General features: G+C 39.8%; 1 protein-coding gene across 1 annotated transcript in view; it reads right to left on the bottom strand.

Annotated features, from left to right (window-relative positions):
- Nucleotides 1-12,643, bottom strand: part of CNGB3 (cyclic nucleotide gated channel subunit beta 3) — a 48,295-nt gene that overhangs the window by 34,852 nt on the left and 800 nt on the right. Inside the window, exons 2-3 of the mRNA XM_054385502.1 lie at nucleotides 10,710-10,785; nucleotides 3,898-4,009 (exon numbers count right to left, since the gene is read on the bottom strand). Of these exons, the coding sequence (XP_054241477.1) occupies nucleotides 3,898-4,009; nucleotides 10,710-10,785 (188 nt within the window). The remainder of the gene's footprint in view (nucleotides 1-3,897; nucleotides 4,010-10,709; nucleotides 10,786-12,643) is intronic.

Below are 12,643 nucleotides of genomic sequence, written 5' to 3'. Positions count from 1 at the left end.
ATATTGTTCACAATATCTAGATTCTGAGCATGAACCAGAATATGTATGATCTTGAGCTGAAATCTAAAAGCATTCTGGCTACCCACTGCATTTTTTTTCTTTAGCTACTTCTTGATAAGTAGCCTGCAAGTATGGCTTGTCATTTTGTACAGCATTTTGCAGAGTAGAGTTCATGATCCCTCACTGAGGTTTCAGAGTACTGCCTCAGTATAAATGTACATTGTAGCATCTTGATAATCTGGGAAGATGAAACACTCTTGCAACTTTAGCCAGGTTTAAAGGCTTTTAAAGACACAGAGGAGAGAAGAGGCTATGGAAGTGCTTTGTATCCCTCCATTTTCTCTGATCTATGCTCTCAAATGCTTTGTTTACCATTCTTCCACACTCTGCTTTTTCTAGGACTTGCTGAAACTTTTTTTTTTTTATCTCATTCTCTGATGCCAGGCATCCACTGCTACTTCTTCCTTAGGCATCTGTCTCCCCTCTGCTCTTATACGCCAAGTAATTTGTACAGTCCCACTCCTCATCAGCAACAACATGGCACTGGCTCCCTGCTGGTTCCCAGACTTCCATGTAGGATCATACAGAGGTCTCATATTTGCTTCTCCTGTGTCACTTTTGTGATGATCTAAATCATATCTTTTGAAATTTTTTTGTTGTTGTTTCTGCTAGATTTTTTTGTGCCAAACAGAGTCCTCTCAAAACATGCTGCCATTTTCTCTCGGGTACAAATGGCTGTATTCCTCTGCAGAGGTCTGGAAACCTTTTCTGTGGGTAGGTGGTGGCTATAATGTTTGGCCCATCTGAGTCGCTGATGGGGCTGTGCCAGGACCTGACGTGAGTCCTGCTGATCCTGACCCATGGCTGTAGCCTGACATCCCAGCTGGCTGAGCCCAGCCCTGTCTGGCTGTCTTGGGACTGTGGTGATCCCAGTTCCCCTCACTGGACGCTGACTGGTTGACTGCCTTCCCATCCTGGCCATGGACCTGCCTTGTCACACAGACTTGGCTGGTGATGTGGTCTCTGGCTTGGCCTTGGCTGCTACAATTAGGCTTAGAGTTGGGTCCAGGCCCTGGCTGGAGAAGCCATTGCCCTTCTCACCATGATGCCAGCTCCCTTTCCCTCAGGCAAGTGCTGGTCCTTGGAGATTACTGGTGATGTGCTGTATTTGCTGAAGTCCTGTGCAGCATCTCATGTGAAATGCTTGCATCACGTTTTCTGTGTACACACATACATGTTTTTATGAACCCTCTCCAACAGAAAGAAATCTTGCAATATTATGAAGACTGCAATGATTTTTTTTTTTTTTGGTGCTGGTTCCTTCTTAATGAGACTCCACTGTCTTCCATTAGAGTGAAAATTAGGTCCTGAATGTTCTGTTCTCTCAACTCTTGCTGTGAAATACATTGTAGTCTTATCCCTTCCCTCCAGAAATTATTATTGCTTGGCAAATAGCTATTCATGGAAATTGTCTATCAATTTCTCACATTATCATTAAGGATGGAGGGGAGAAACAATATATTGGCAGAGAGGGCTGACTTGTGTGCAATCCTGTCTAAGTCTTTAGGAAACAGATACTGGTTTTGGTCACTCGGTTGTAATTCAGTGCCTTGGCACAGCTGTTCTTGAATCTCCTCTTTCAGAGGTAGTGTTCAGGTGGCTGAGAGCAGTGCTAAATTTTTCTTGCATTTAGCAGGATTTCCAACCTGAGCTACTCCATGAAACTCTTCAATATCTTTGTCAGTGATGCAGATGGTAGGATCAGGTACAGCCTCAGCATGTGTGCATACGACACTAAGCTGAGTTGTGCAGCTGACACGCCTGAGGAACTCGATACTATAGGTCTGGACAAGCCTAACAGGTAGGCCCATATGGACCTTACATGGTTCAACAAGGCCAAGTGCAAGGTCTTGCACCTGCAACTTGGCAACCTGCCCCTGCAACCCCAAACCACCCCAATGTCCACATCAATGCAGGCTGAGGAATGGTGGGATTAAGAGTAGCCCTGCAGAGAAAGGTTCTAGTGGATGAAAAGATGGATATGAGCTGACAATGGATGCTCACAGCCCAGAAAGCCATCCATATTCTGGGCTGCATCAAAGTAATTGTGGCCAGCAGGTGGAAGGAGTTGGTTCTCCTCTGCTCCTTTCTGGTGAGACCCTACCTGGAGTACTGCGTTCAGCTTTGGAGTCCTCACCACAGGTGTGGCAGATATAGTGCCCTGACATAAAAACTAAAGTCTGGCAGGCACCTGACAAAACACCCAGGCTTGCTAGGGGCTGATAAAGATCAGCTGGGTACTTCCCAGACATTAATTGGTGCCTCCTGGTCTAGGCTCTTACCCTGATTTTCTGTGGGCTTGGCCCTCCAGCTAATTAGAATTGACCATAGAAAACCTTCAATTTAGGACATAAAAAGAGTCCTGCTACAAAGGCATTTTGAGTTGGTTCTTCTCAAAGCAAGCAGTGTTAAGGTCTGTTTTTTTCCCCTTAGACCAGGATGCCATCTAAGGATAGTTCTGCAGACTGAGTCCTCACACCTGCTTTGGTGAGTGTGTATTTTGGGGATCCTTGTGTGGGAGGTTTCCACTTTATGAGCAAGTGCACACAGATTTTGGTTTATCTTCCTTGGAAGAATATGTGTTGAAGCTTAAGGTTAAAGCTTAGCTGGTTGTGTAGTAGTATATTACTGACTGACATCTGAACTTAAAATTTAATTGTCTCAGAAGGAGTGCTGAGTGATTTTGGTTACAAAATAGAACCACGCTTTTGGGTAGCTGTTGCTGTCTTTTGTGGGCATGTCTGTGACAAGGAGAAAGACAAGGACCTATTGGAGCAGGATGAAATGAGGGCCAGAAAAATGATGAGATTTTTGGAACATTTCTCCTGTGAGGAAGGGCTGAGAGACTAGGGGTTGTTCAGCCTGGAGAAGAGAAGGCTCTGGGAAGACTGTATTGTGATTATTGTGATTGTTCAGTATTTAAAGGGGTCTTGTAAGAAAGATGGGACTGAACATTTTAGCAGGGCCTGTTGCAACAGGACAAATGATAATGGGCTTAAACTAAAAGAGCAGATTCAGTCTAGGTATAAGGAAAATTTTTTTTTCATGAGGATGGTGGAACAGGTTGCCTGGAGGAGCAGTAGATGCTCCATCCCTGGAAACATCTAAGGTCAGGTTGGATGGGTCTCTGAGAAACCTAGTAGAAGATGTGCTTTTTTTTATTGGAAGAGGGATGGACTAGATGAGTGTTAAGGATCCCTTTCGAACCAAAAGGTTCTATCAATCTATGCATCTATACTTTTCTAATGAATGTAGAACATTCTGAGATTACTGGTTTTGGACTTGATATTTATTTATTTTAGCCAAAACGTCACCAAAGTTTTTTGTGAAGGTTGAATGACTTTGGATTCTCCTGAATGAATATTACTGTTTAATTTATTTGTCTCTTCTTGGGAAGAGACAGACCTAGTCCTCTGGTTGCAAAGACTAATGCTGATTTAATGATGTAATTCAGCAAGAAAAATGTGCAGGGTAAAAAGCTTTTAAGTCAGACTGATGTGACAAACACTCTAGCTTTTCAGGGCAGTGTCCTGGGACTGGTTTGGCAAGGTAGAATAACAATAGCTGATCAGCATCATTGTTTGTAATTAGTATATAAGTGTAGCTGAGCAAATATTTTTCCCTTGTTCTTGGAATTTACAGTGGTACATGCAACAAACTAGCAAAACCACATACTAAAGGAATACCTCATATGTATGGTTGCCTTAGAATTGAAATAAATCTCTTCAGATCCTTGTAGGACAGGAGGGACTTTTAAGTAACTGACATATGGCATACAGAAATGTTATGGCAGGAAAAAAGCCTTATTTTTTGTTTGTTTGCTTTTAATTTACTCACTTAGCATTTTCTTTCCCATTGCTGAGTTGACGCTGCTCCTCTTGAATTGTCTTAGCTGGTTCAGTTGATTTTTCAGTGTTTGAAGGCTCAGGTGCTTTTGTTGGTACTACATCTAGGGGGAAAAAAAGTTTTAGTTTCTGAATACCACTTTTAAAAGAATTGTGATAATGCTTTTGGAGGAATCACAAATTGGGTGTCATTATTTCTTCAGTAGACAAGCACTATACAATACTAATTCTGGGACCTGTCCCTTGAATTATTAAATCTGCTTCAGTGCCAGCTGTACAGAACATATTCATGAGTGTACCCTACAGAATATGTAACTTCTCTGTGGTTTTTAAACTGGATTCATCTATCCAGCTCAACAATGGTTAGTACAGATCTCATCTATCAAGAACAGACACAAAGTTTCTTGATCTGACTTTCACAACTTTACTGGACCAGAAGAGTATTTCTAGTGTCTTTTTCTTTGTATTTAGATGAAGAAGTGAAAAAGCACTGAATGAGCCCTGCTCTGGAGGAAATATTTTCTTAAATAGGATCTAAGACAAGACCTAGACAGAGATATCTGTGAATGCCAGAAGTACTCAATCCAGAGTCAGACAAGGAACTGAAGAAAAGGCGAATAAAGTCATGTTCCTAAAACTGAGTTTTGACTTTGCAAGTTTAGGGTGTAATTTTCTAACAGTCTCTTGGAGAAATGTGCTGTTGAGTATGGAGAGACGGTGTGCAGGATTTATATTGCATATCACCTGTAATCTGGGAAAATTTTTGTGAGGAATTTAATTTAAAACTCTGGCATTCACTTGGATTTATGGCTCAAATTGACAACAGTATCTTGATCACTTACTGCAGATGCAGATTTTCTTTCTGCCACAGTTAGTATTGAAGTACCATCCTGAGGAAAAGTCTGTTGAAAATACAGCACTAGGGAATGTTTCATTTTATCAGAAGATCTGCCAGGGAATTTTTAAGGTGTGGAATAGCATGCATTCAGGAAAGTGAGGACTCCAAAGAGGACTGTTGCTGTTCCTGACCCCAGGAAAGTTCAGGAAAGGATGAAATAGTTTCTTACCATTTGAATTCAAGAGTTCAAAATGCTTTTCTGAAAGTTTCTGTCAAAAAAGACTTTTTTATGAAGGAGGAATTTTAAAATGGGTTCAGGCTTCTAGCACAGTGAATACATTCACACTGTGGAATAATTAATTTTTCCTAGGAATTTCATCCTCTGTAAGAAAATAACAAAGGAGCTGCAGTTACAGAAAATAAAGGAGTTTTGGTCCTATCCATAACTGACTATTTTGTGGGTATTGCTACTGAATCTTAACCTGTTAAAATTCTATTTGAATTATATCCCAATGGATCTTTACCGATGATGCTACTGACTGTGCTTTCCTTGGCACCCAGTCTTCTTGTAGTGACAGAAAAAAGGTGCACCAGCCAAAAATGTCAATTCTTGTTGCAGTTTCTACTGTTTTCTTAATTTATAATTCTCCCTGCCCTAATTCCCACAGCCAGAGTGCTACGTACTCAAGAGTGATGGCAAGGTTAATCTCAACATGTCTGTAATTATCTCACTTTGGAAAATCTCTTTTCTGTGGTAATTCCCCTGGTTACATATATGCTAGCAGAGAATTCAACCTGATAGGAATAATCAGAACAGTGAAATGGTGCTGAAGGCAACTGGATTTCAAACCAAGTCTATTGTGATCCTCTGAAATGAATGAATGACCATCAGCACTGTAAGTAAAATAGATTGACTCAGCATGCTGCTTCTGGTTTAGTTTTATTGTAAAGAAATCCAGTCATCCAATCCTAGAGGTTTTTGATGGAAAAAAAACCCCAAAACAACAGAGCACAGTAGGGGACAATCAGATTTGTTTCACAAGGGCATCCTTCATCTGAAATAAAATGCCAGTGCAGACACCATTTATAGTAACAGACTCCTGAGTAAGAAAACCTGTCTCTAGAGGGCAAACCTGTATAGGAAGGGAAGACCACAAAGTACAAAAGTAAGGTGCTTGCACATAAGCATCCCACTGCAGAAGGATAATGGCTTCTCAGCCTGCTAGATACTCTTCAAGGTATTCCATCTGAGGTCAGAACCCACACCAACCATTAAATGGTGTCTGGGCTCAGACTGATGGAAAACTTTGTAATCCTGTGAATATTCCAAACCTTCATAAGTTTCCAGAGTTCATAAATCTCCGTGACCAGCACAGGGCTTATTTGCATCAGGATTAAGATATCGTGACCTAGCACCACTTCCAGCTGTGTGTCAAGTCATCATAGAGACTGAGGTGCTGAGCTGCTTGTCTGCTTGTGAAGAGCAAAGGAAGAGATTTCTTTTCTCCTGACTCTTGCTTCTGTTCATTTGAACAGCAGCAGGAAGATTAGGGACAGGAAAGAAAGCACTTTGTGCTGTGAAGACCACCAGCCTTACCGGTTATTCACCAGGAGGAGGTGTGCCTCTAGGGTGGTCAGACAGTCTGAAGGGACTTTCTTCAAGGAACTAATAAAACATAAATCTCTCAGTCACTAGGCTGGCTTTAAAAGTTCTATTTCTTGGATCAATTATTTCCATGTACACATTCCATAGCCAGCATAACTCCCCTTCAGTGTCAAAAATGTATTACCCTTATTGCAAAAGAAGTCAGATTAGTTTTTAGACATAAAAATATGAATAAACGTCAGCATCTACATAGTAGCAGTTAAATCCATTCCTGAGTATAGAACAGGAAAAGTGCTTTTGCTTTGCCATGCTCCAGAAAGGGAAGATTCCCCAGAATTTCCAGCCAGCTCCACTGCCTTGTACTAACAAGGCTGACCTGTATCTTATCTCTGCTTCCTCTCCCTTTCTGGACTGGTTGTGTATATGTCATGGGAGACCTTTTAAAGGTCAGTTAATTATGGACCCCATATGAAAAGCAAATAGTTCCCTTGGCCTCTGGTTGTACAAAAGCACATTTATTGCAGCTGGCTTAATCTTAACTGAACCTTAATCTTCAGTGGCTAAGAAAAGTATTATAAAGTTTATTTTCTGGGTAAGGAAAGATTTGTATGGAGAAGCTGGGTTTGTTTTCCTAGCATTTAGCCCTGTCACTCATGTGAGAAATGAAGATCTGAAAAGAATTTAAAAGATTTCGCATCAGCAGGAGTGGAAGCAAGCTCATTAACCATATTCAAGTTCTTGGTAATCTTTAAAAAATATATTTTTATGGGAATAATAAATGCCTGTTGACTGAGTACCAGTGAAAAGTGTAAAGGATAAGACAAGAAATAAGATGATTATTTAAGTCTCTCTGCATTGACGGGTTTGGTTCATTGAGCTGCAGCATATTATCAAAATGCTAATACTTGATCTGTGTTTTTTGAAACACAAACCACTTATTTAACCCTGGATTTTGAGGTTCTAGGGGAGAAGTTTTCTTAAGCAGCTTAAGAGTCGGATTCCTAAGAGGCCAAAAGCAAGTTTTAGCAACAAAATGTCACATTTAACTCAAATCTGTCTTCTCAGGTTCTTATAACTCAGTGGTAGCCCAGGTAGAATTAGTTGGAGCCTGATTAGCTGGGTTTCCTGCAACAGGAGTTTGGTACTCTCAATATATTTCTATCTATAGGAAGAGAGAGTGACCATGTTCTGTGTAAAGCCAGTGATCAGAGCTTTCCTCTGAGAAGAGGCTATTTTGTCTCTGGGCTTTGTTTATTTCCAATACAGTCAAGCACCTGTTGTGAGAATTTTCCCTTTTTTAAGGATTCAGGAATGTTATAGTGTAAAAGCATACTGGCATCAAAGTTTGTCATTCCTCTTGCAAGTTTAGTGTTTCAATTAACGGGTAGGTTAGTTCCAGGCTCCATGTTGTACTTTATCTTCTCAGACTTCACACATTTTTGCGTTCTTTTCTGCACGATAGCCCAGCAGTTAGGAAGGTCACAGAATTTCCTCCTACATCTCTCTAGTCTAGATTGTATGTGGGTGGTTGGGAAACCTACTGAAATGTGAGAGATGAGTTTGAAATCCCTTTTTATGAAAGTGTAGCTGAAGTAGATAGGCTGTTGTAGAAAAGGTGGCAGCTATCAGCATCTTCTGCTGCTTTTATTTTTTAGACCATTTAGTGGGAAAGTGAATGTTCCTAACTAAAAGTGTGCTCACTGGTAGCAAGTTTATAGTCAACTGAGGTTACTTTTGAGCAGCCCCTCCTTTGAGGTGCTACACATTTGGAGATTATTAAAATTCTTTGTTGCTTGGTTTTCTGAAATTTTGTGGTTTTTTTTTTTTTTTTTTAAACACTCTTCCCTCCACTCTGTCCAGACTTCACACAAAGGATAGAGATTTTCTGACTCTGTAAAAAGCACTAAAATCTCAGGTGCTATAGAATGGCACTTCCATTTAATTTGAGAGCCTGTAAATCACCTTTTATATTTTCCATATTCTTCCCAAAGAATCTAGGCTCTGGACACACTAAATATCACTGAAAATTAAGGTGGTGGACTCCCAGGTGGGAAGTTCAGTCTGGTTTCTGACCAAGAGGTGCAATTGTAGATAGTTTTAGTCTGTCTTTCTCCCTCAGGTCCTACCAGGAACAAAGTGATGCCAATATGGACTTTAGTTAAAACTGTAAAAATATGCCCCCAAATCCAGCAAAAATCTTTGAGATGATTGTTGATTTAGTAGAAGAACAAAACTCAGAATATTGGAATCAGCTTAGTTTCCAGTGAGGGAAAAGTGGGAAGAGTATAAGGACAAACTTCAGAAGGGTGGTACTTGAATGTAGTGCTGAGAGTATTTAGAGAAAGAAAAAGGTGTGGCAGGAGATGAGTTGGAAATGACCATATTGGCAGGGTCTGCCAGAAGGATGAAAGAAATTGTGGTATGGACAATAGCAATGCAGACACCAGCTAGCAGGTGGGTGTTGGATGTGGCCTTCTGAATAGTATAATGACCAAAAGAGCTACTGATCAACATTGTGTAGAACAAATGAAGCATTTGTATAGTCAGGCAGTTATGGAAGGTGGTAAGTATGCAAAGAAACTCCAGCAATTGGATACGCAGTATCATGGAGAAGATGTGTTTAGGTGATTTACACTTTACACGAAGAAATGCAGGAAATAAATTAAAAGACTAATCCATTATGAAGCAAACTAACTAAGCACAGAGAATTAGAGTGAACTAATTATGCAGAGAACAGAGCAAGTTAATGAGAGAGAGGGCAACTGAGGAAGTGGAGGTGAAGCAATGAGTAGCCAACAAAAATGCCAGAACCAGATGCTGCTGAGTAGTGCAAGTGGCCAAATTGTAACCAAAGGGGCTCCAGCTGTGCCTCCTGATGAGTTTTATCTGTGCTGGGAACAACATGCTGTCTTCAAGTGCTAGCAGAAAGGAAGAACGAAGTGGCTGCATTTGGCCATGTGGGGATGAAAATAAGCTATACACTGTCTGTTGGTTTGTTTTTCAGGACTATGGAACTGCAAAATGGGACTATGATTAGAGGTTTTACAGGCCTATTTTATTCTGGTTACACCAAAGAAAATAACGAGACATCTTGGAAGAATTTTTCTCTAACTAGTCCTAACTTTTAGTACTAGAATCATAGGATGGTAGGGGTTGGAAGGGACCTCTGGAGATCATCTAATCCAACCTCCCTGCTGAAGCAGGATCAGCTAGGGCAGGCCACACAGAAACACATCCAGGCAGGTTTTGAAAGTCTCTAGAGAAAGAGTTCACCACCTCTCTGGGCAGCCTGTTCCAGTACTCCATCACTCTCACAATAAGAAGTTTTTGCTTATGTTGAGGTGAAACTTCCTGTGTTCCAGGATCTCCCTTAACTAGTGTTGGTTGAACCCTGGCTGTACTTCTATTAATTATCTCTGAACGTATGTACACTGCAAAATGTTTTCTTTGGTCTCTTGTCCTTTGGTTATCCACAGATGCTCTTATTTTCTTCTCCTAGCAACTGCCCACATGATTTTAGGTCTAATAGAAATGCCACCAGGTTTTGCAGGAGTCTTTATCTAGACTTTCCTGTGGACTGCTTTGAGAACAGCCTTACTTTTTCTGCTCAGAGATAATGGAGTTCCTTATTTAGCTTGTGTGGTGATGGCTTGCATACAAGGTGCTGGAATTCATAAGCTTTTCCTGCCTGTGTAAGTTCTCTGGCTTGGTGGCTTGGTTAGCTGTTGTCTAGCTCATATCCATGTGGAAAAGCAGAATTTCTTGTGTCGCTGTTTGAAAATAAGACTTGAAGCACCTTCCAGAAAACTACATATTAAAAAACCGCCAACCAAAAAATATAGCTTATGTTGTAATATTTTTCTAAAGTAATTGATGAGGTTGGTACTTCTGTACTACTTCTATTTATTTTACATTTTAGAAGGGAAAAATCTTTAGGAGCTTAGTATCCCAAAACAGACTAAAATTACATGAATATGTAAAATTAGATCAGATTTTGGATGGAATCAAGACAATTCCTGACAATAACTTCACTTCCTCTTGGGATAGCAGCTGTGATTTAATGTTGCTAAAAAGCCATGAAACAGCAGTTTTAATATTTTTTTCCATTGTTGGCTTATTGCTAGAGAAGGGATTATGTGTTTGAAAGCTTGTTGCCTTTTGTTTTTGCTGGAGAGTGCTCTTATTTCTGTAACAAATAATTGGCTTGGCCTCAATGAGAATTTGGAGTTCTTAATTTATTCTGTAACTGTAAAACAAGATCAGCATTTGGAGGAAGAACAATTTTATTTCCAGCCCTATATACTGTGCATATATTTTGTCCAGATAAACTTTGAATTCTCATAGATAGCTTATTACTGACCTTGCTGCTTTGGTGCAGGTTCTGCTTTATTATTGGTTTCTGCCTTCTGCGGTTCATCTGTGTTTTTATTTTCACCCTTAAAAAAATAAACAGGGTTAGAAACTGTCTGCTTGCTGCTTAAAATAAGGATGGCTTAATGCTTGCTTTGCAACATTCTTTTAGGAGTTAGATTAATCAAGTTGATTCACACTGAGCTTTGCTCCTGGATGTTCTCTTTGTGTTCTTGGACAAGGCTTTCTAGATAGGCTGACAAAAGGACTTAGACCCTGAAAGAAAACATCAATGTCTTCACATCTGCTATGCAAACGCAGTTACTTAACCTGGAGTTATGCTGCTGCATGTTTGCAGGGTCTCCCTCATGGTGTCAGGGCTGCCTTGTTCAGTGCTGCTGCTCACAAGCCAGTCTGCATTTCTGATTTAGTCAGACCGCCTAGACCTTCTGCTGGGCTTATTGACCTCTAATGTTTTGAGCTACCTTAACCATAATGACAAATCTTAGTCTACAGAAAATGAACTTCCTCCCACTCCTGCTAGCTTAGCTTCAGTAACCAATGTGTCATGTACCTGTCCTTCGATTTGTCTTGGCTTTGATAGTGACCCTTGGAGAAGGGAGCGAGAAGTGCATGGGAAGCCTTAGGTGCACAGTACTATGTAGCAGCATAGTGCTAAGCAAGCATTTGTTATCCCAGATAGAATGAATCTGCCTGCTGTTTATCATGCTGATTAGGAGGGAAAGATACTGGTATAAGCATATAGAAAATTACTTCTGTTTAGGAGATTTCAGCTCTTTGTGCACACTTCCTTCCCTCTTTTCGAAAGTGGGATCAATTTGGGGTTTGCCTTTTTCTTAACCTATTTTCTTTTTCCTGTCTGATTTTATTCAGGTAATTTCACACTTAATTGCAAATACATATATAGATAATAATAAAAATACACATCAAAAGAGAGATGCACACAATATCATAGAATCAGAATTCTATGTGTGTGTAATATATAAATGAAAATTTTAAGCCAACTCAATCTTTGCATACTAGAAGCACTTGCTTGTTGTTTTATTTGCAAAGGTTGTTTTCTTTGTTTCCAGCTTCCTTTTGATAACCTAAGAAAATTAATAGGAGCATAGCCGTCTGTGGTTACCAGATACATTTCTTCTTTTCTCTTTAGCTGGTATCTCCTCATAGGCAGAAAATGTCTTTAATCCTTGACCCATTCTTCTGCCCTCATGTTAACACTCTCTATAATAGTAGGAGCTCATGGTAGTACGATCTGAATGTTGTGCTACTGTATGGAATTCTGATGAAAAGAGTACTCCATGTCCCAGGGAAATTGGAAGTATTTTTCATAGAGCAGTTGGCCAAGTGAGTCATCAAGTTGTGTAGAACCCACCTGTTGAATTTCAGGTTATATTTAATTTTTTTTTTTAAGACAATGTTTTATTGACCTAGGAAAACTGATGTGCAGAACTTTGAAGAAAAATGATCAATCCTTTGCCTGAAGACCTGCAGTATGTGAATTTATTAATCATAGATGTGTCTGTTCATCAATTAATTTTTTTTTGGGCATCAGCAAATCGAATCTGACTTACAGCTATGCTGAATTTCAACAATACTGATTCTGAGGTTGTACAAACTTCAGCTGAAAAATGTTAGTTCTAGAAAGTGTTTGTGTGAGTAAATCAAGGTTCCTGGAAGCTCAGTTAGTCTTTGTATATGCTTGAGTGTTGTAAATGGGATAAAAGACACTGCTTAGTTAATTTTAACTTTAAGGGTAGAATTTCAATTGTTTCGTTAAGCATGAATTGAGATTAATAGATCAGCCTGATACTAAAGAACGAACTTGTTTCACTTTGCTAATTAATTGGTGAAGCTCTAAATTGTTGCCATTTTGTCTTTTAAAGTTTTGATATTGTCAAGCTGAACAAAACCAGGACACTT

This window comes from Indicator indicator, chromosome 12 (assembly GCF_027791375.1).
Source record: "Indicator indicator isolate 239-I01 chromosome 12, UM_Iind_1.1, whole genome shotgun sequence".
Taxonomy (NCBI): Eukaryota; Metazoa; Chordata; class Aves; order Piciformes; family Indicatoridae; genus Indicator; species Indicator indicator.
Note: the sequence above shows the minus strand (reverse complement) of the source record. Positions and strands in the feature narration are given on the sequence as shown.